At 42.1% G+C, this 23,915-nt stretch overlaps 1 protein-coding gene and 1 long non-coding RNA gene across 10 annotated transcripts in view; both read right to left on the minus strand.

The window, feature by feature from the left end:
* WLS (Wnt ligand secretion mediator) overlaps positions 1-23,915 on the minus strand; it is a 207,855-nt gene that overhangs the window by 49,429 nt on the left and 134,511 nt on the right. Inside the window, exon 12 of one of the 9 annotated variants that reach the window (XM_072649804.1) lies at positions 603-6,130. The exons of 6 other annotated variants lie outside the window; for them this stretch is intronic. In XM_072649804.1, the coding sequence (XP_072505905.1) occupies positions 6,009-6,130 (122 nt within the window). In that variant the 3' untranslated portion in view covers positions 603-6,008. Of the gene's footprint in view, positions 1-602; positions 6,131-6,916; positions 6,952-21,191; positions 21,329-23,915 lie in introns of those variants that run through there. 2 more of the 9 variants (XM_072649807.1, XM_072649805.1) reach the window with 2 other exon arrangements.
* Positions 8,796-20,454, minus strand: LOC140530307 (uncharacterized). The gene is made up of 2 exons (XR_011975894.1): positions 10,242-20,454; positions 8,796-9,266 (listed from the first exon to the last, which is right to left on the minus strand). It is a non-coding gene; the product is annotated as an uncharacterized lncRNA (long non-coding RNA).

Here is a 23,915-nt window from a genome sequence, read left to right on the forward strand (position 1 = left end):
ACTATTCCCACCTCCCAACCTGGGGAGGGAGGTACCTTCATTTCCATATTCCTCTCCCCCTTGACTTTCCAGTTCTGTCCTGTTTTCCTCCATTAGATTGTAAGCTCCTCCTGGGCAGGGACTGTCTTTTTATTTATTGTTGTATCCTTGGCACTTAGTACAGTGCTTGGCAAACATCGTATAAATGCCTTTTCATTCACTCATTGATTCACTGAGTCGTTCATTCATTCACTGACTCATGCATTCATTTCCTGCCCAGAAGAACCATAATAGTGGCCTGCATTAGAGCAACATAAGTGGAGGAAAAGGGACTTATGGAGGAGAGGTCATCGGTTGCGCATCACGTTTGTTGACAACAAGTTGACTGGAGCGCGCTTTGTTTCACCCTGCATACTGGGAGATGACATCTGAGTCTCCGAGCTAGGTAAGAAGGCTCTGTGGTCAGCTCCCTGAGCTGAAAGGGACCTTATGCAGCATCTCCTCTGCCCTTTCTCCTTCTCCACTCCTGTCTGAAACACAAATCCCTTCTACAATCTAGAAATTGTATAAAAAATCTTTGATTATGTGATCGGTATAGTATATAATGTTGAACTACAATGTTCTATAGTAATTATAATACATAATTTATTAGTAGTACATAGAGTATATGATATACGATAAGCATGATTATATGTGGTAAATAGTACATCGTATAATTGTAGCATATAATGATGTAGTAATTGTAGCACATAATCTTATATATTTTATTACATATATAATTATAGAACTACAATAACCTACTTCCCAGGGCTGTTGTGAAGATCAGCTGAGATCCTATTTATTTGTAAAGGCTTTAGCGCAGTGTCTGGCATGCAGTAAGTGATGCATAAATGTTTATTTCCTAGTTACGGTTATTATTTGTCCAAAATCCATAACAAGTGATAATCTGCTCTTTCTCTGAGTATCACCAGTGACAGGGAACTCATTACCTCACAAAAGAGCCTATTTCGTTTTGGGATGGATGCATTAGGAGGTTCTTCACTTCTCTGAGCTGACACCTTGTCATTTCATGGCTCCCACAAGACCACAGTTTTCAGGATTCCAGTCACAATTAAGCCAATGAGACCTGGCTGTACCCTGGGACAAGTAACTGAGCCACACTGTTCAATGCTTCAGCCCTCTGGTACTTCAGTGAACCAAGCATCCATCCCTTCTGGCCATCCCAGAAAGATCAGCATCACGAATCTCTGCCAAAAGCCCCGGGCTTCTCTGAAGGAAGATGCTTTGATACTACAAGGTATTATTCATAATTACTCGTTAGAGCCCTGTTTATCCTCCTTGGGGTAAACAGAGCCACCCAGGAAGGAGAGAGGAAACATTCAAACCAATAATTCTCCAGGAGGTGAAACAAAGGAGTGAGTCATTACCTTAGCCTGGGAGAGTTGGGTGTGGGAAGTGGGTGCAGCCCAGCTCAGGGTGGAAGGAGGGAAGGCGATGCCAGGTCTCACAAACTGGGATGGTGCTGACAGCACTGTCCATCCTTTGGCAGCTGTGCCCAGCAGCTGGCAGAAGTCCCACCCTGACCCAAATCAAGCAACAGGACTTTTGGGAGGGACCATTATCCTCTCTCCATCTCCTTTCTGTTAGACTCTCCCAAGAGGCTGGAGTCTACAGGAGAACAGAGGCCATTCCACTGCAGGGAGCCACTGTGTTGTCTTAGCTCAGAGATACAGGGAGAATGGGTATGGTGAGAGGAGGGCCAAAAGCCACTGACCAGAGCAGGCAAAGCTGGAGGAAAACCTGGCACTCTGCTGTTGCCCCCAGCCTCTCCTTCCTCACCTTGGCTTCTGGGAATCCCCTGAGCCCTTGTAGGCTCAGCTCAGGTACTACGCCTCATGGGAGCCTTTTCCTGAACTCCTGGACCTTCCAGAGACGCTCTTTTTCCTTTCCTTCTCAGTGTCTAGTCCAGCACTCGGCACATAGTAGGTGCTTAATAAACATGTGTAGAATCAATAACTACATGAATGAATGACTTAGAGTCAGAAGACATGGGTTCAAGTCCCACCATTTTGCTCTATGTGACTTTGGACAAGCTGTTAAAATTATTTTGGGCCTCAATTTTCTAATCTGCAAAATGAGACCAGTGCACCAGGTGACCCCTCAGGGCCCTTTCACTCTAGAATGGGTCATCTTTTCTCACATAAGCTCTCTTGGTCTGAGTTTAATCATCTACCAAATGGGAATAATAAAGACAGAACCTCATAGACGTGAGGATAAATGAATTAGTGATTTAATCCATTTGTAAGCATCAGGATGCATTACATAGGTAACCTAATAGGGCGTGGCCGCTTCCAGCATCTTTTAATTTAATTTCCAGGCTGTAGTAAAATCCCAGAACTCATCATGGAGCTGGGTAATAGCTGGTCTAAGGACCTGGGTTCCGATTGTCCAAGAAGCGTAATGGATGGTGGGCTGGCCTGGAGTCAGGAAGACCTAGTCCAAATCTGAACTCAGACCTTTAGCAGCTGTGTCACCCTGGGCAGGTCATTTCTCTGCTTGCCTCATTTTCCTCATCTGTAAAATGGGCATGATAATCACACCTATCTATCTCCCAGCATCGTGAGGGTAGAATGATAACATTGGTAAAGGGTTTAGGCACATACAGGCACCTAAGAAATGCTTTCCCCACTTCCTTGCTCCTTCTGACCCCAGCTCTTCTACCTCTTTCCCTTGTTAACCTGGGCTAATCCCTTACTTTCTTTGAACCTCAATTCCTTGGCCTAGAGAAAGGAGGGAGTTTGAACTAGATGACTGAGGGATCTGGAAGACACAGTCAAGTCTGTCTAGTCCAGGAATTTCATTTTATGGGAGAGGAAGCTGAGGCCCAGGAAGCTTAGGTGATTTGTCCAGTGTCACAGAAGTAGGAAGTATAATAATTAAATAATCAATGTCTTAATTAATTCCCAGGCCTGTGGCTAGGACTCCACAAGGTGACCTATGTAAGTGTATGATGATGGGAGACAGAGAGAGAGAGAGTGAAAGAGAGAGAGAGAGTGAGAGAGAGAGAGAGAGTGAAAGAGAGAGAGAGTGAGAGAGAGAGAGAGAGTGAAAGAGAGAGAGAGTGAGAGAGAGAGTGAAAGAGAGAGAGAGTGAAAGAGAGAGAGAGAGATAGATTAATTTGACCTCACTCAATTGGAAGTAGTTGAAAGGATGCCCAGTCTATAAATCTCAATTACGGGCCTCAGACTAAGGCCCAGAAGTCTCTGAAAGTCACTTGATGACATCAGACAAGAAGTCTGCCCCAGTTGGCTGGGGAGTTTTGTTCTGCCCTCTGGGTCTTGAATAAAAGCATCAAATTAACTGGAATGGGAGGATTCCAGAACTTAGAGGAAGTCTGGCTTCCTTGGTGGGCGTGAGGAAGTGGTAGAAGGAGCTTTGGGTTGAACCTCAGCCACATTTCCTTCTCTATCCCACCCCTTGCAAATACCTATTTTGACCTTCCATCTTCCTGCTGGTGCTCTTGCATTAGATCCTTGGGGCCCCATCAGGAGCCAAGGACTGGACACAGACTCACCCTGCTTGAGGGGAGATTCCTGGACATCCCATGAAGGGGTGGGAGTTCACCTTTTGCCTCATACACCTTCTAAGTTTGAGTCCACTTTCCCTTGGATTCTGTTTGTATTTATGGGAAAGTGTTTCATAACTGTTTAAGGAGGAATTTTTTCCCCCAATCATTCTTATTGTATTATCTTATTTACTAATAATAATAAACAAAGTCTTTTCTAAAAGCTACTTATAGTTTGCTGGCTAAATGATTCCCAACTTATAATCTAGAGGCAGGGGAAGGATATCGGTGGGGTCTTGAGTCAACAATATTAGTGAATCCCCCCTGATTCCTCAGAATTGACCCCTAGAACTCTGAGGGGGAGATGTAACTAGCTCTGGGGACTTGACTCCTCAGTGGGAGGAGGGGTGGGATAAGGCTATTTCACAACTTTTGTGAGCTACATAAGCACTGGAGTGGTCCAAAGTCACTGGTCTTTCAAGTGTACTAGTATGCTTCCAGTTCAAAATCTTATGTATCTACACCATCCAATGAAAATACCTAACATTCATATAGTGTTTTAAAGTATAATCAAACAATCTCATTTGATCCTAACAATCCTGGGGGGTAAATTCTAAAGGCACAATTATCAAATTTATTTTACAGATGAGGACAGTGAGGCTTGATGACATGAAATGTCTTACTTGTGGCTGCACAGCATGTGATCCAACATTATTCCCATTACACCCTCCCCCATTGTCTCTGCAAAACAGGTGGCTGCTGGTGCCATTTCTGTGCTGTCTAGGTCTAGGGATTCCACATTCTTCTATGGTTAGCTACTCTTGTTTCAAGCTGGTAGGAAAGCCTAGGAGAACTCAGTTACTACAACTGCAGATTTCTACTTTTTGCTCAGTTGGCATACTAAGATCATTCCTCTGATCTACTGTAATGACCCTGACAAAAAAGGAAGGACATGAGTGTGGCAGGACTTGTACTTGATGAAGACATGGGCTCTTTTGGATCACACTGCTTTCTTATCTAGATATTCCCTAGAATATTGCTGATAGTCTAGAATTTTTCCAGGAACTGAAGTCAAGCTCACTGGCAGAGCTTCCAGGCTCCTTCATCTTCTTTTTTTTGAAATTTCGGACCTTTGCTCTTCTCCTCTCCAGCAGGATCTTCTTCAGGTTCTCTCTGATTCTCCATGAGCTTTCAGAGATCCCTAATAGTGACTTAGCAGTCACATTCATCAGTTCTTTATACTATCAAAGGATACAGTTTATCTTGGTCAGCCTGGCACACAGTAAGTGCTTAAAAATACTTGTAGATTAATTGATTGATTATAATTCCCCTCCTTATTTTTCTTTCAACTTCCCATGAACCATTTTTTTTCAGTCCTTCCCATTCCAAACATCCTTCTCCTTGGCAGAAAAAATGGAACAAAATAATAACTGAACAGTTCTGTCTTCTCTCCATCACCAGTTATTGTCCCATTCAACCAAAGCAAAAGTCCTTTCCCATCTTTCATCTTCTTGTTTTTGCTAATACAGCTCTAAGAAAACCCCACTGCACTACACTGGCTCTCATTTCTATCAATGATCTGGATAAGGGCACAGACAGCATGCTTATCACATTTGCGATTGACTCAAAATGGGGAAGGTTGGCTAGCACTTTGAGTGAGAGGGGCAGAATTGAAAAGTTCAGCAGACCAGAATATCTGGTGAAGTCATAAAAGATGAAATGTAACAGACATCAATTTAAAATCTTCTGGGTTCAAATAATCAGTTTTCAAAGGACAGGACTGTGATGGTCAGTCAGTCAAGAAACATTTTTTTTTTGGTCAGACAAGAAACATGATGTCGTCACTGGATAACAGTTCATCTGGAAGAAATCTTAGGGTTTTGGTCAACTGCAAACAAAATCCACAAAAAAAAGGGGTTTCACTGAATGTGAATCAACAATATGATATGGAAAATCTACTTCCATTAAGAAAGCCACAGCTTCCAAGAATAAGGAAGTGATGAACCTTCTACACTCCGCAATTATTAGCCCAACACTGGAGTGTGGAAGTCATTCTGGGTGCCATGGGTTAGAGAGGACATTGATATTTTGAGAAGTGTCCAGAGGAGAGCAAACAGAATGAAGAGTTCTGGCCACAGGCAGATAGGTTGAAAGAATAAAGGATTTTTAACTACAGAGACGAGAAACTACAAGAGGTGTATAAGAACTTTTTTTCAAGTATTTTAAAATCTATAATATGGAAAAGGGATCAGACTCATTCTCTTTGACCCCCAGGGCCAGAATCCAGAGCATTAGGTGCAAGCTGAAAAGGGAAAAAGTTAAGCTTGATATTAAGAAAAATTTTGTCCCAGTTAGAGTTGTCCCAGTGCGGAGTAAGCTTCCTTGGGAGGTAATGGGTTGTTGGTCACTGGTGGTCTTCAGACACAAGTGGTGTGAACACTTATTGGCTGGACTGTGACAAGGATTATGGTTCCAACAAGAGATAGACTGGTCGCTTCCGATTCTCAGCTTCTGCGCATCTGTCTTCAAAATCACTTCTGGTTGGTCTACGAAGTTGATTTGTTCCTTTATTGGGAAATGCAGGAGCTAAGTACAACCACAAACACTGATGTCAGTAATTAGGAGAAAACAAAATGCTGGATTGTCCCTTCACCCAAGAAGCTTACTCCCCTGTTTGAGAGAGAAGATGTTTAAGACATGATTGGAGAGATAGAAAACCTCGATAAAACATAGCTGTGGAGAGTAGGGAAACTTATTTATAATGAACATCTCATTTAGCAATTAGCACACAGTAGAAGGCTAATATTTGTTGAATGAATGAATGAAGGAATATCGTATTAAATAAGGGTAGAAATATTTCCTTTCTTCATCATCTAGAGCAAACTCCTTACTTTAAGAAAGAAGAAACCAAGTTTTAAGAGTTGAAATGATTCAACAAGATCACATAGTAAGTAGTGGTGTCAGGATTTGAAGCCAAATCCAGTGTTCTTTTCTTAATTTTTTTACCTCTCTTTCTTCCTTTCCATTCTAACTCTTCTTTGCTTCCTATATCCTGGAAATCTTAGTCTACTCTTATTATCTCTTTCCTTGGCTGTTCTAAAGGTCTTTTAACTGGTCTTCATTTTACAGAAGAGGAAATTGGAACTGGGAGAAATGACTTTGTCCAGGGTCACTTAGGTGTGAGTATGTGTGAGTGTGTGTATGTGCAAGAGCTTCTTTAATAAAAAGTTCTAACACTTTTATATGATTGCCATCATAGAAACACCTACTAAACACATTATTAAACTAGAGTAACATATACCATTCATTAATCTTAGATAAATACTTCAGATGAGACCAGAATTGAGTTGGAGCAAATGAATGGTTGAGATTGGGAAATTGGTCCTTTCAATGATGCCAAGGTTCTCCTGCAAACAAACAAAAAACATCACTAGTATTACAGTGATGCTATATGATATAAAATCATAAGTTACTACAATCTCTGGGGAATAAAAATTCTGAGTTGTCCAAAGGGAAATGGACAGTCTCCTGGTAGACATAGTGATCTAAATGTATCATCAAAAAGACAAGTGATTGGAAAGGGAGATGGGCTAGTCATGTAGCAAGAGCAAGGGATAAAAGGATAGAAGGTCCTTGGGAGAACTGGACAAAGGCCCACCCATTCCCTGCTCTAGGCCATCTTGAGGAAGGCTTATGGGAACAAGGGTAGGAGTAGTATATGTGACAAGGTGTGGCCAGATAGGTAGTTCTCCTTTTAGAAGGAACAGGTCAATCTGTGAGACTGTGGATCCATTGGAATCATTGTCTGAAGTCAAAGGGTCATCGATTTAGAGGTGGAAGGTGGCTCAGAGGCATTGAATCCAACCCTTCCACTCTACAAGAAGAAAAAACTGACTTGCCCAGGGTTGCTCAGCTAATCAGGATCTGAGATGCATTTGGAGCCTAGGTGTTCCTGACTCCAAAGCCATTGCTCTATCCACTCCACCACACTGTCTCTAGGACCTACCTGCCTGTAGGATCATGGTAGGGAAAGACCGGGGCAAAACTGAAACCTCTAAGGAAATGATACCTCAAGTCAATAATTATCTACAGATTGGAAAGAAAACCCTCATGAAACCCAGCCTCTCCTCTTCCTGAAGGAAGCATGGTCTCCCAAGCCCTCCCTCTGGGGAGGAGCCAAGAGACTAAAGCTCTGTCACTGCTAACAAGGTTCTCAGCTCTCTCTCTCCAGAACATTTTGAGTATTTTGAGAACAGGCTTGGATGCGCTGAAGCCCGATGGTTCTTCAGGATGATAACTGACATTTCCATGACTTTTTAAAGGGAGCAAACCACTTTACTCAGATTATCTCATTTGTGTCTGACCAAAAACCCTGTGAGTAAAGTGGAGCAGATATTATAACTCCCATTTTACAGATAAGGAAATGGAGGTGCTGAGAGGTCACACACAGCAAAGCTAAATTTTCACACAAGTTTTCTGGACTCAAGGTCCAATATTCTTTCCATCACAACATGCCACCTTTTCAGTATTGTACAGGGGAAAAAGCATCTTGTCATCCTATGCTACTCTGACTTTTTTGTCATTGTGCAGTCATTTCAGTGATTTCTGACTTGAAATTCTGGGTCCGAGGAGCCGGGTTCAAGTCTTGCTTCTGATGCTCACTAGCTGGGTGACCTGCACTTGAGATGAAGTAACCTCACCCTCAATTTTCCTAATTAGCAAAATGAGGGAGATGGGCCAGATGAGAACCTATCTCTCAATCTCTGATTCTATGGCCTCTCTGGCCCTCTGTATCTTCATCTCTAAATTAAATTAAAGAGTCTGATTCAATGGCCTTTGAGGTCTTTTCCAACTGTGATCTGTGATTCCATGGTCTGTTTTTGTAGGGCAGGGTGGCTGTTTTAGATTTAGTTCTGGGCATGGGATATGGGCACTTCAAGACATCAGGTCTGATCAGGATCAGGTCAGTGTTGTGCCCCCTCTTGGGCAATAGGGGGAGGATTCTCATGGCCCTGAGGAGAAAAAGTCCCTTTCTGTGTTTACTGCTTCTCTGATCTTCTCCCACTCTGAATCACCCAGCATCCCTACTTGCAGCTGCAGTAAAAACAACCCTGCCTCCTTAGGTGGAGGAGTTACATGTAGAGTGTGAGTCAGCCAGAGACAGTAAGAAAGGAAACACATTTATTGTGGCTTCTGAAATCTCTGCTAAGATTTTGCAAAAGCCACACACCAGTGTGAGAATAATAATAGCTGGCATTCACAGGGTACTTTATTGTTTCCAAAGCACTTTACAGGTGCTAATTCTTCTGAGTCTCATAAGCCTGGAAGAGAGAGTCTGTTATTATCCCCCCTTGACAAATGGGGAAACTGAGGCTCAAAGACATTAAGAGGCTTGCTCAGGGTACACAAAGTAACTAGGAGGGTCCTTCCTGCCTTCAGGTCCATCAGGCTAGCCCCAACACCACACTGACCTTCTAAGTGTGGAGGGCAGAGTCCAAGATTCCAAGAGAATCCTAGATTCTCAGAGTTGAAACGGAGTTCATTGGCCAACTAATCCAACACATCCTTGATGAGGAATTTCTGCTACAACCTCCCCAGCAAGTGATCATGCCCCCTCTGCTGTCACTAGCGATGTAGAGTCAGCCCATTTCACAGGGGGACCGTTGACATCCAGCCTCAACATTCCTTCTATTTCTCCATCCACTGCTCCAGGCTCTGTCCTCTGGGCCAATAAAACAGTTCCCTCATTAGAATGTGAGCAGGAACTCTCTTTGCAAAGCACAGCACCTAGCACTCAGGTTTAATAAGTGACTCAGTCCATCTCCTATCTCCTTTGCACAGGCCGTCTCCTAGGCCTGGAATGCCCTCCTCCCTCCTATCTCTTGGAATCCCTAGTTTTCTTTTGTGTTCACGTTCAATGCCTCCCTCCACAAAGGGCCCATCCTGACCACTCCCCAGATGCCAAGGCCTCCCACATCCTCATGAGATCACTTTACATTTTTTATGTACCTATTTTACATACTCAGATGTATATCCTGGTTGCATGAAGGGCATTGGGTTATTCTAGGGGACCAGTCATAGTGATCAGTTCTGTTTTCCCTGTTTCTCTGAGCCTTCTGCTAGCTTGGCCAACCCCAGTTCCAAGGACAAAGGCCTTTTCTAGATTACATTACTAGTCTGATGCCTGAATTTTTCTTGCAAATGCAGGTAGTTTTAGGACCCAAGGGAATGGATTACCAAAAGGGTCATGTCTCATTTTCAGTTCAGACATTTCTTCCCTGACAGAATGGAAGTTCCTTGAGGGCAGGGACTATCTCATATTCATCTTTGCCTCCCATAGGGGTCATTTTATAAATGCTTGGTCATTGGTTGATGTCACATTCCATGATGTGCAAACATTGTGAGGTTGTGACTTTTGTGGTTGGTATCCACTGGGACCCATGTCACATCATGGCAGGGCGGGCCAGAGCCAGCCCTTACCAAGAGCTGATGGCAGCTTTTTAGTGGGGGAATTTACATTTCTGAAATCAGCAAATGCTATGAATTGGAGCTTGATTTATTATTTTGTTGATGGTCTGGACTTAAAAAAATTGATGGAGAAAAGGAGAATGATGCAGATTAAATTTGAGAGTGTCAGGCTTATGGTATTTTGAGGTTTTTGTTGTTGAGAATCAGTTATTAACCATTTCCCAGCTACCTTAATACTTTTCCATGGAAGCCAAGGAGAGCTGAATCCCTTAGGAAAGTGCCAGAAGGTCTGGTCTGGTCCTGATGCATCCGTAATCCTGGGAATTCAAGGCCCATTCTAGGCCTTGGCCAGCTTTGGTTCAGACTCTGGGTTTCCCCAGTGCAGACAAAGCCAGTTTTGGCCGCAGAACTGAGAAGGGACTCCCGACATCAGGCCTCCAGGAATCATGGCTCCTGGGTTGCTGTGGTGTTCAGCAATCTCCCAAAAAAGTCTGGTATTTTTAGGTCTGTAGAGAAATTCCAGAATCTTCTATTGCTACTGTGTCCTGGACCTAGAGCTTGAAGGGATCCCGGTGGCTATGTCGACCGGCCCCCTTGTCTCAAAGAGGGGAAAGCCCAGAGAGGCTTAGTGGTCTTACCAGAGTCGCACAGGCAGTGACCCTCAGAGGGATCTTGAATCTAAGTCCTTTGACCCCAAAGCCCGTGCAGCATCCTCCCTCCTGTACCCCCTGCCTTGTGAGATCACAGGACCACTGCTTTAAGCTGAAGGAAGCTCTGAGGTCATTTAATCCAAACCCTCATTTTACAGATGAGAAAGTTAAGGCTCAGAGAAGTTGTGACTTAGCCCATCACAAGAATGGGATTAGACCCCAGGTTCTTGGATCCTTAAGACACCACCCCTCCCTCCCTGAGCATCCTGAAACCCAGAAAGAGGAAACATCTGTCCCACAACCCCCAGGGCACGATTGGCAGGATTGGAATTGAGGCCACTTCTCCAACTCCAAACCCAGGGGTTCTTTCCCCAAACCATTGCTGCCTTCCCACTCTCAACACAGACCACAGTCAATGATTTCCTTATCCCTTCTCCTGGACCATGGGACCATCATGATACAAGAAACACTAGGAGCTGACCACTGCCACCTGGTGGCCTGCAGCAGCAGGGCAGTGTCTGTCTAGTCTAGTCTCTAGGGGCTTCTTGGGGACCCCAGGCAGATGGGGAGACTATGGACCTCCAGATCCCCAAGTCACAAAGTATCACAGGCTGATGGGACCTTAGAGATCCCAGGAACACACACGCACACCCCCTCCACATGCACATAGACACCCCCCACATGCACACACGCACCACACACACACATGTGCGTGCACACATAAGCACACATACCACACCCCCACATGCACATACATACACACATCTCACACCCACATAGACACCCCCCACATGCACACATACACCATATACACACCACACACACCTCACACTCACAACATGCACATACACCACACACACCTCATATACACATAGACACACACACCCAAATGCATACACACACCACCCAAACATCACATACAACACTCAAACACCACACACACACACCCACAGTCATCCTTCCTTCCCCACATTTATATGCCCACATGCATGTATGCACATGCATGCACTGTCACCATACACATAAATAGATAACCACACCCCCACACTCTCATACACCACCCATACCATATGCATGCACACATCACACACATGCCACTGAAACATCACAAACCTACACCCACACACTCATACACCTCCCCTACACCCATACATACATACATAGACACACAAACACACATCAAACACCACACACCAATACTCACACATTCATATACTCCCTACGTCCATACACACATACATAGACAAACAGACACACATGAAACACACATAAACACACATACCAAATATCACATACCAAATACCACATACTTATATATTTCCCTGACATGGATATATATATCCCACTCAAACACCACAACTACACACCCACATACTCATACACGTATATACACACATATAGACACATACATGATGATCTTATAGGATGTGTTACATTCTAGAGCAGGGACTTTTAACCTTTCCTGTGTCTTTGACCCCTTGGAAAGTCTGGTAAAACCTATGGTGCAGTGGAAAAAGTGCCCAGCCTGGAGTCAGAAAGACCTGAGTTCAAATCCAGCCTCAGACACTTCTTCTCTGTGTGGCCATGGGCAAGACCACCCTGTTTGCCTCAGTTTCCTCATCTGTAAAATGATCTGGGGAAGGAAATGGCAAATCATTCCAGTATCTCTGTCAAGGTAACCCCAAATGGCTGGGGGAGCCAAGATGGCAGACTAGAAGGATGGATCTGTTCTAGCTCTACCCCCATAGCCCATAAAATACCTGTAAAAAATCACTCTTCACAAATTCTAGAGCAGCAGAAGCCACAAAATGACAGAATGAAAGAGGTTTCCAGTCCAAGACATCCTGAAAGGCTGACAAGGAAAGGTCAATCACACGGGCTCAGAGCAGAGCGCAGCCCAGCCTTGGTCATGTGGTGTGGCAGGGACAGAACCAGAGCAGGCTTGCAGGTATGGAATCATGGGTAGCAGCTGCAGTTTGCAGATTTCTCAGCCCACAAATACCAAAGACAGCTTCAAAGGTTAGTAAGAAAACTCTTTCACCTGGGTGAAAAGGGAGTGAGATCCCGCACTGGCCCCAGGGTGACGGCAGCCACTGTCACAGCAGCATCCATTTTTGAAGCCCTCGGCCTAAAGACCCTGGGGGAATTTGAGAGGCTGATCTGGATCTCAGCCCTGAGTGGAAGTCCTGAGGTGAGGAGGAACACTGGTGTGGTGGAGATGGTGGTGATTGTGGAGAAGGAATCCTACTCACAGATCTTGGGCAGAAAAACTTGTGGTTGCTCCCAGACTAGAGTGCAGGTCAGGAGAGGAGTAAACTCATCTCCCTTGATTGTGTCATCTTGGAGACACTGAGAACTTACAGGTATACCCTCCAATTGACAAAGGACTCAAAAGTCAAGTAACTGGCTGGGAAAATGCCCCAAAAAGGGAAAAATAAGACTATAGAAGGTTACCTTCTTGGTGAACAGGTATTTTCTTCCATCCTTTCAGATGAAGAACAACATATATGATCAGAGGAAGACATAAAAGTCAAGGCTTCTACATCCAAAACCTCCAAAAAATTATGCAATGGTCTCAGGCTATGGAAGAGCTCAAAAAGAATTTTGAAAATCAAGTAAAAGAGGTGGAGGAAAAATTTGGAAGAGAAAAGAGAGTGATGAAAGAAAATCATGAAAAGCAAGTCAACAACTTGCTAAAGGAGACCCAAAAAATGCTGAAGAAGAAAACACCTTTAAAAACAGACTAACCCAAATGGCACAAAAGGTCAAAAAAGCCAATGAGGAGAAGAATGCCTTAAAAAGCAGAATTAACCAAATGGAAAAGGAAGTTTAAAAGTTCGCTGAAGAAAACAGTTCTTTAAAAATTAGAATGGAGCAGATGGAAGCTAATGACTTTGTGAGAAACCAAGAAATCACAAAACAAAACCAAAAGAATGAAAAAATAGAAGACAAGGTGAAATATCTCATGGGAAAAACAGCTGACCTGGAAAATAGATCCAGGAGAGAAAATTTAAAAATTTTGGGACTACCTGAAAGCCATGATAAAAAAAAAAAAAAAGAGCCTAGACATCATCTTTCATGAAATTATCAAGGAAAACTGCCCTGATATTCTAGAACCAGAGGGTAAAATAAATATTGAAAGAATCCACTGATCACCACCTGAAAGAGATCTGAAAAGAAAAACTCCTATAACTGTTGTAACCAAATTCCAGAGTTCCTAAGTCAAGAAGAAAATATTGCAAGCAGCCAGAAAGAAACAATTCAAATATTGTAGAAATACAAGATCCAGAAGCTTCTACATTAAGGGATTGAAGGGCTTGGAATATGATATTCCAGAAGTCAAAGGAACTAAGACTAAAACCAAGAATCACCTAGCCAACAAAACTGAGTATAATACTACAAGGGAAAAAAATGGTCATTCAATGAAATAGAGGACTTTCAAGCATTCTTGATGAAAAGACCAGAGCTGAATAGAAAATTTCACATTCAAACACAATAATCAAGAGATGCATGAAAAGATAAACAGGAAAGAGAAATCATAAGGTACTTACTAAAGTTGAACTGTTTACATTCCTACATGGAAAGATCATATTTGTAACTCCTGAGACTTTTCTCAGCATTTGGGTAGTTGGAAAGATTATATACATATACACAGAGGGCACAGGGTGAGTTGAATAGGAAAATATGATATCTAAAATAATAAAATTAAGGGGTGAGAGAAGAATATATTGGGAGGGGAAAGGGAGAAATTATCTCTCATAAAAGAGGCAAGAAAAAGTTTTTTCAATGAAGGGGAAAAGGGGGGAGGTGAGAGGGAAAAAGTGAAGCTTACTCTCATCATATTTGGCTTAAGGAGGGAATAACATGCACACTCAATTTGGTACGAAAATCTATCTTACACTACAGGAAAGTAGGGGAGAAGGGGAGAAGTGGGGTGTAGGGGGATCATAGAAGGGAGGGCAAATGGGAGGAGGGAGTAATTAGAAGTAAACACTTTTGGGGAGGGACAAGGTCAAAAGAGAGAATTGAGTAAATGGTGGGCAGGATAGGATGGAGGGAAATATAGTTAGTCTTTCACAACATGACTATTATGGAAGTCTTTTGCATAACTACACATGTATAGCCTATATTGAATTGCTTGCCTTCTCAGTGGGGATGGATGAGGAGGGAGGAAGGGAGAGAAGTTGGAACACAAAGTTTTAGGAAAGAATGTTGAGAATTGGTTTTGCATGAAACTGGGAAATAAGAAATACAGGTAATGGGGTATAGAAATCTATCCTGCCCTACAAGAAAAGAGAGAAGATGGGGATAAGGCAAGGGAGGGGTGTGATAGAAGGGAGGACAGATTGGAGGAAGGGGTAATCAGAATGCACAGTGTCTTGGTGTGGGGGGAGGGGAGAGATGGGGAGAAAATTTGGAACTCAAAATCTTGTGGAAATGAATGCTGAGAACTAAAAATAAATAAATTAATTAAAGAGAAAAAAATTTTTAAAAAAAGAAAGAAAATCTCAAATGGAATCATGAAGATGCAGACATGACTAACAACAAAACCTCTAGAGCTCTCCTCAAGATGAAGTTTTTAAATACACAATTTACATAATATTAAAAAGGAAACTGATAATGTGAAAAAAAAAGTTATCAAGATATAAAAAAAGTTTCTTGACCCTAGGTTAAGAAGCTCTGATCTGGAAGTCATAGACAACATGGCTGGGCAGCCTGAAAGGCAAAGACCTCACTCCACTCCTCCTGAAGGTTTTACAGTCACAGTTCCTGAAGATTCAGAAAGAAAAGTTCATATTACCAGCATCCTTGGCCTGTCAGATACTCCATCCATCCATCCATCCATCCATCCATCCATCCATCCATCCATCCATCCATCCATCCATCCATTCAAGTTCATACTATATGGGGATAGGCTGGAGGAACCTGGAATGTTTGACACAGAGATTTAAAGACTTGGGAGGGAGCCAGGGGTCATAAGTGGAGGTTTTCTATTACAGGCTAATTGGATAGAGACTGATTCAGTCTCTCAGGTATGTGGATCACCACTGAGTTCCCTTCCAAGTCCTAGATTCTCACCTTCCTCTCTTCCTCCCCCATCCTATGAAATCTGTTCCTCTCAGTTCTAGGTTGGAGCAGAGCTATAATTGACCATCCTAGCAATGAGGGAAAACTGCACAGAAGGGGCCTTCCAATAAAATGTTTAACACTATGTGGGGAAAGATCACAGGACACCATCTGGTAATTTCCCATTTTAGCCAGTTGCTTTTTTAGCTATGTGCCTCAGTTGTTCCAACCTGCTGAAGGAGTTCATGTGCTGTTAGAACGTTCAAAATTCCAGCATCCTGTTCCAATGCCACAATCTCCTTACCTTAGTTAGAGTTCTGGGCTTTAGTTATTGTGTTATATAGAGAGAATAAATATTCTGGCCAGATTCTAGCAGGGGTAGACCCAAGAGCTAATGGTCTTCTTGGTAAACTCTTCCCTTTAGTGAAATCCAACTCATCTTGCTGGAATTGGTCATTTCTCTATTCTGTTCTTAGAATTTGAGTTTGAAAAAAAATGAAGCATAACATTTCTCCTTGTCAGTCAACAAATACATATTACAACCCTACTACATGCCAGGTGCTGGGTTAAAGTGCTAGTAATGCAAAGGAAGACAGAAGACAATCCCTACCCTCAAGGAGATGACTCTAAGTAGGGGAGAAACCTTGCAAACAACTGAGCTCAACCACAATCCACAGAAGGGAGACACTGGTATTAAGGGAAGGCTTCTGGGAGAAGGGAGAATTTTAGCTGGGACTTAAAGGAAGTCAGAAGGTGTAACCTTCCAAATATGCATGCACCTTTAAATACTTAAAACCAGAGAAACAGTAATAAAACCAGGAAAAACAAGGAGTTTAGACTCTAGTTGGGCTGGGGAACTATAAGATCATAGATTTTGAGTTGGCAAGATCTTAGAGGCCATGTAATCTACCCCCTCTTTATAAAGATGGGTATAATGTGTCTAGATGGGAGTGGAGAGATAGGGAGGGAGATGGTCAGTGACAAAGTCAGAAATGAAACCACCTACACCTTCTCCCAAGTGGAAAAGGCTCTCCCCTTCCTCAAATGTCTCAGAACATTTTACCTAAATTACAGAATCATAGGATCATAAATTTAGAACTGGTAACTTGATAAGTGCATTTCAATCTAACTGGCTTCTTCTGTAAACCTGGTATTTTATTTTATGCTTTTAAAAACATCTTCCTGAGAATGGGAGAAAAGGGTTCACCACACTGATCAGCCAAAGGGGCTATGATGAAGAAAAGGCCAGAGATCCCTGATCTAGAACTCGACCCATCATCTACATTTAGTTTCTAATTTACCTTGGAGACCATTTGTCCAGCTCCTTACCTTTTATAAATTAGATACTTGAGGTTTCTCTGGAAGGTCAAATGACTTGCTCAGGGTCACCTACTATTTATACTATATACACACACATATGTTATGTACACACACATACATACATATTATAACAAGTTCATTAGGAAATTTTCATACACCTGGTTTCTGTCTTTATAAATACAGATATATGTCTAGATCTAGACCTATGATTTCATGAGTATAAGTAGCTTCTGGTAAAGAAAATTCTTCTACCAACACAGACCAGCAACTATTCTAAAACTTAAGCAGGTGATGGAAATGACCAAGGCAGGACATGGAGCCAGATCTTGTAGCTCCAAATGCAGGGCTCTTTGGAATAATGAGCCTGAGATCATGGGGTAGACCTTGACCTTGTTCTTATCATAGTCTTCATAGATAGACATATGGATGAATGGATAGATAGATGTAAAGATATAGATAGGTGGATAGATACATGAATGAATGGGTGTGGATAGATGAATAAATGGATAGAGTTAGTTAGTTGTTGTCTTTCGTCTTCAAAGAGGACCAAAATGACATTACCATTGTAAAGTGAAATTTCAATGTGTCCAACTGTGGCTGATCAGACCAATATGAGCTCGGAATGCTCTACCACAGGTTGGGCACAGATAGTCTGTGTGAATATTTGGGGTGGGTACTCTAAATTTGCACATCCTGCATTTACTTTGTGCCTTCTCAATTCTACTTCACTCAGAGAGCCCAGCACCTTTTCTTATGTGGGCATGCCATGCTGAGTGGTCCTGTGCTGGTGTCTCCCATGTTGCACAGTCAAATCCAAAGTTCTTGAGAGAGACCTTGAGAGTATCCTTGTATTGTTTCTTCTGACCACCATGTGATCTCCTGCCTTATACAAGTTCTCCATAAAATAGTCTTTTTGGCAAGTATACATTTTACATTCAAACAATGTGGCCAGCCCATTGAGTTGTCCTCTCTGAGGAATAGTTTGAATGCTTTGCAGTTCAGCTCAAGCAAGTACTTCAGTGCCTGGTACCTTATCTTGCCAGGTGATCCTCAGAATCTTCCTAAGACAGTTCAAATGGAAGAGATTCAGTTTCCTGGCATGGCGCTGGTAGACTGTCCATGTTTCACAAGCATATAACAATGAGGTCAGCACAGCGGCTCTGTAGACCTTCAGTTTGGGAGTCAGTCTAATACTTCTTTTCTCTAAAACCTTTTTTGGGGAACATGTGCACACTAATAAACAACACAAAATCCAGTAAACCTGAAAGAAGGACTGCTCTTGTTGCAAGAGAACTCAATAGGTATCACATCCAAATAGCAGCCCTGAGTGAAACAAGGTTGGCAAATGAAGGCCAGCTTACTGAAGTTGGAGTGAGCACAGTGAAGGGGAGCTCCATGAAACTGGCATGGGTTTTGCAATCAAAACTAATCTAATCAGCAAGCTGGTAAACCTGCCAAAAGAAGTGAATGACAGGCTCATGACAATGCGATTGCCACTCACAGGAAAACTCCATGCCACCATCATCAGTGCCTATGCTCCCACCATGACAAACCCTGATGAAGTCAAAGAAAAATTTTATGAAGACCTAGAGACCCTTATCATCAATGTGACAAAAGAGGACAAACATAATTCTGGGTGAAATGGATAGAAATAGATGGACGGATGGATGAATAGATAGGCATAGACATAGATGGGTGGATAGATACATACATACACTATATACATGTATACATACCACATAATATATGTATACATATATACTTGCACACATACATGTATGTACATGTTATATCTCCATTCTCTATCCCAACCTTATGTAAGGTCCTCGATAGCAGAGGTGCCCTATCATTTTCATCTCTCTATCCCTAGCACCTAACATAGAGGATGCTTACTGAGTGATTGTTCGTTGCAAGTTCCTAGAACTCAGAGCCAAAAGGGACCTAAGCACAAGAAAGGTTGGGTGGCAAATGGGGAAGGCAACAAGATCTGGTTCTGCAATCAGGAAAGATCTTTTACCTAATCCCAGTTCTAGCATTTAGTCCCAAGGGACCAACTCTTTAAGTCCCACTTTCCTGATCTGTGGATTAGGATCAGCTGATATAAATGACACTTTCCCCAGTTTGTGGGCTTGCCAGGAAAAGACTTTCTCAATCAGCATGCAATATAATATCAATCATATGGTCTAGTTCCCTTATTTTACAGAGGAAGAAACTGAGGTCTGTAGAGGAGGGGGGGTATGTGTTATCTAAGATCACACAGCCAGTAGGCAGCAGAGGCAGATCCTGGAACTCAGGTCTCCTAACTACAAATCCAGTGCAGGATGGTGTAATGGAAAGAGTGTTGTAAGCATCATTTCTGACACGTTTTCTCTGTGACCATGGGTGAGTCACTTTCGCTAAGCTCTGGTTTCCTCATCTATTCATCTGGGATCATATCTAGGGTACCTACTCCACAGGGTGACTGTGAGAATTATATGAGAGGATGTAGGAACGTAAATGAATCATTAGCCTTAAAACAATAAATAAACACCAGGCTTTCTGTATACCTCACTGTCCCTGAAGGTCGATTGAGAAGGCTCATGGTCCCATTGGACCCTCATTTGGAAGGATAACAAGGCTATGTGCTGGAATGTGCCCTGCAATGGTCAGTAGCTCTCTTGGGTTCACATAACCTCCAAGAAAGACCATAGAATGCTTGGAGCAGGAAGGGTCTTTGAAATATGTAGCCATCTTTGTTAGTGATCAACGGAGAACTCCCCACTCCGGCCAGCAGAGGGTAGCAAAGAGCTTTGCAAAAAAATCCCATGTATCCGTTTGAGGGCTGAATTGTAACTCTCTAGCCATCCAAAAAGCCAAATATCATCCATGGTGAATGATTCTCCTCCCCAAACTCTGTGCTGCAGCCCAGCTGGCCATCTTGCTGTTCATCACACACACGTTTCCATCTCCCATCACTTCCACTTACAGGCTGTCTTCCCTATCTGGAGCGTTTCCCCTGTCACTGCTTCTTAGAATCCTTCAGTCATTTCAGTGGAGTCTGACTCCCCATGACCCCACTGGGAATTTTCTTGGCAAAGATACTGAAGTAGTTTGCCATTTCCTTCTCCAACTCATTTTACAGATGAGGAAACTGAAGCAGAGTGAAGTGACTTACCCAGGGTTATGCAGCTAGTACATATCTGAGGCTGGATTTGAGCTCAGGTCTTCCTGACTCCAGGCCCAGCCCTCTATCCACTGTACCACATACTTTTCCTCAAAGCCCAGTTCAAGTTCGAGGCCCTCCTGAACCTCCCAGGTGTGTGAAATCACTTTGTATGTATTATGTATCTACTTTTTGTATACTTTGTATTTATTATGTATCTACTTTTTGTATACTTTATATGTATTTTGTATCTACTATTTGTATACTTTGTATTTATTATGTATCTACTTTTTGTATACTTTATATGTATTTTGTATCTACTATTTGTATACTTTGTATTTATTATGTATCTACTTTTTGTACACTTTGTATTTATTTTGTATCTACTTTTTGTACACTTTGTATTTATTATGTATCTACTTTTTAGACACTTTGTATGTATTATGTATCTACTTTTTGTATACTTTGTATGTATTATGTATCTACTTTTTGTATACTTTGTATGTATTATGTATCTACTTTTTGTATACTTTGTATGTATTATGTATCTACTTTTTGTATACTTTGTATGTATTATGTATCTACTTTTTGTATACTTTGTATGTATTATGTATCTACTTTTTGTATACTTTGTATGTATTATGTATCTACTTTTTGTATACTTTGTATGTATTATGTATCTACTTTTTGTATACTTTGTATGTATTATGTATCTACTTTTTGTATACTTTGTATGTATTATGTATCTACTTTTAGACACTTTGTATTTATTATGTATCTACTTTTTATACACCTACACTTATATATTTCATTTTTCTTGGTGGAGTGTAGGATTCCCGAGGGCAGTCACTTTTTCCACTTTTGTCTTTGTCCCTGCAGCGCATTTAGCACAGTGCCTTGTACACAGCAAGTGACTAATAAACGTTTATTGATTGGTTGACTTTTTGAGAAGAGGGAGATGACACTGGAAAGTGGTTTTAGGAAAATCAGACTCATAGCACAGCCACAGAAGATGTCAGAGCAGGGAGAGGCTAGGCGGGAGACCATTCTGAGAATCCAGGTGGAGGAGGAGAATGAAAACACTGATGGTTAGCAGAGTTTCAGAGAAACAATGACTGGGCCCTGGAAACTCTCCAGCTGTTTAGGGAGAGAGAAAAGGACATTTGAGGAAGAGGAATAGGAAGAATCTTAGTATGGAGGAGGGGAGGATTAATTCAGTTTTAGGTAGCATGGCAGCCATTGCTGATTCACTCCAGCATTTTAGGAGTGCCTGATTTTCACATAATCTATGGTAAAGATAAAACCTCTCTCTGGGACTCATGGAATGCTAGAGTTACATTAGCTAATCTCTCTAATCTCTCTCATCACTTCTCTGATGGCAACGAAGGACGAACACATGATAATAAGTCGCATTTATAAAGCATCTTAAGGATTATAGAGTATTTTAAATATAAAGTCTCATTTGATCTGTAGGAAAAAAAAACCTTAAAAGATAAGTGCTATTATTATCCTCATTTTATAGCTGAGAAAACTGAGGCCTGACTCACAGTCACACACGTTAAGTGTCTGGAGCTGGATTTGAACTCAGGCCTTCCTGACTCCAGATCTAGTGTTCTTTCCACTGTGCCACCTATTTGCCTATGTTAGAGAAGAGAATTCTGAGGGAAGTCCAAAGGGGAAATGACATGTACAAGGTCTCCTTGGGTGTCCTGGGTATTCACTGATGTCTGCTGGAATCATAGAAGCAGGGATATGAGAAAGTCACCTCCAAATGGTTCTCAGGCCAATTGTTAAATTTTCACTATGAGCATTCATACTTTAGGAAGACAAAAATACAAATTAGGACTTGACTTGTTGTTTTGCTGATTTTCAAGACTCAAGAAGGTGATTAAGAAGATGTGTATAATGCAGATTAAACTGAAAAGTATGTGTTAAAACTTTTTTTTTTTCAGGGAACCACTTGTTAAAACATTTACCAATATGTACCTGCATGGGAGCATATAATGAAAGCTAGAAGGAGTTTTTAAAGTCATTGAATACATATTCTAAAATTCTATTTCAATGCTAATAGTTTCTGCTGCAATCTAATTTATTCATTTTAAAGCATTATTCTGAGGAGTTCATATGCTTTACCAGACTGACCACCAAAGTAGTCCTGACACAAGAAGACACAAAAGACTCCTTGTTCTGGAAAGTTCTGGACTGACTGAGTCAGGAATGAAATAGATTGGAATCTTGTTCCTTCACCTCTTAGCTGTGTGACCATAAGCAAGTCACTTAGTGTCTGTGAGTCTTAGTTTTATCTGTTAAATGGGCCTAATAAGGAAGAGGTTGGAGCAGATACCTTGGAGGTTCCTCTTAGCTCTAAATCTACGACCCCTAGGAAGGCTAAAGTGAGATGCTTGGTGCTTGACAAGCTTTAAAGTATCTCAGGAATGTAAGCTATTATTATATTATTCCATATTTTTAAAATAAAAGCCTATTTAGTTGATGAAATAAAGTCTACAAGAGTCCTTTGTTGACCTTCAGTTCTCAAAGGTTGAGCATGGAATACACATTTATCACTACTTTGGTTGCAGAGTGGGGCATTCTTTGGCCATGGCACCTCTTGAAGGCAGAGAGGAGTGGGGTCATGTCATTGGAGGGAATCACTCACACCAATGAAATCACCAATTCTTGAAGTACTTTAGTGAGTCTCCAGGCAATCCTGTCAATTGAAGGGGAACTTTGGGAGGAAAATGAGATTTAATGTAGAATGAATATAAACTTCTGCAATAAGATTCCAAGAATCAACTGTAAAAGTATATGATTGGGGAGACATGCCCAGATGCAGTCATATGAAAAGGCCTTAACATTTCAGTCTACTGCAATCTCAGTCTAGGTAAACTGCATTATTTTACTAATAATAAAGAGGGAGAGAAAAAGAGAAAGAAGAGAAAGAGAAGAAAGGGAGAGAGGAAGATACAGACACAGAGAGAAAGACACAGAGAGAATACATGGTCTTTCCCTACAAGATAGAAATACAGAGTCCAAAGTAGAGAAGGTAAGAGTCCTGCTCAACTTCCGGATGCTTGGACCGTATCAGGAATACAGTGCTCTCAGATCAGGCTACCACAGTTTGAAAGGAATGAGAATGCGACAGGATGAACAAAACAAAAAATGGGAAGAATTTGTCCCGTGAGACACAAAACCCTTTAAGAGAAGAAAAGAGAATGGAAGTGGAGAGAAGAGAAAAGAAAAGGAGAGGAGAAAGGAGGAGAGGAGAGGAGAGAGGAGGAGACGAGAGGAGAGAGGAGGAGAGGAGAGGAGAAGAGAAGAGAGGAGAGAGGAGGAGAGGAGAGGAGAGGAGAGGGGAGGGGAGGGAAAGGGAGGAGAGAGGAGGGGAAGAGAGGAGAGGGGAGGAGAGGAGACAACAGAACTGTTTGAATATTTGCAGGGCTGTCATGTGGAAAAGAGATTAAGCCAATCCCGTGAAACTGCAGAGGACTGAACCAGCACTAGAGGGAGCCAGACTCCTCCTCACTTTAAGGAAGAAGGAACAGTAAGGCTAAGACTGACTGTCTGGGATGGGCTGCCCCTGGCCAGAGTGAGTCCTGTCACTAGTGTTCTCAAACTGAAGCCAGGGAGAATCCTCACCAATGTGCCTCCTAACCCTACAGTTCTATTACCTGAAATGCTGGGCAAAATGCACTTCAAAGTAAAGACAAGAGATGCCTGCAGCTTC

The sequence above is a fragment of the Notamacropus eugenii genome, chromosome 2 (genome assembly GCF_028372415.1).
Source record: "Notamacropus eugenii isolate mMacEug1 chromosome 2, mMacEug1.pri_v2, whole genome shotgun sequence".
Lineage (NCBI taxonomy): Eukaryota > Metazoa > Chordata > Mammalia > Diprotodontia > Macropodidae > Notamacropus > Notamacropus eugenii.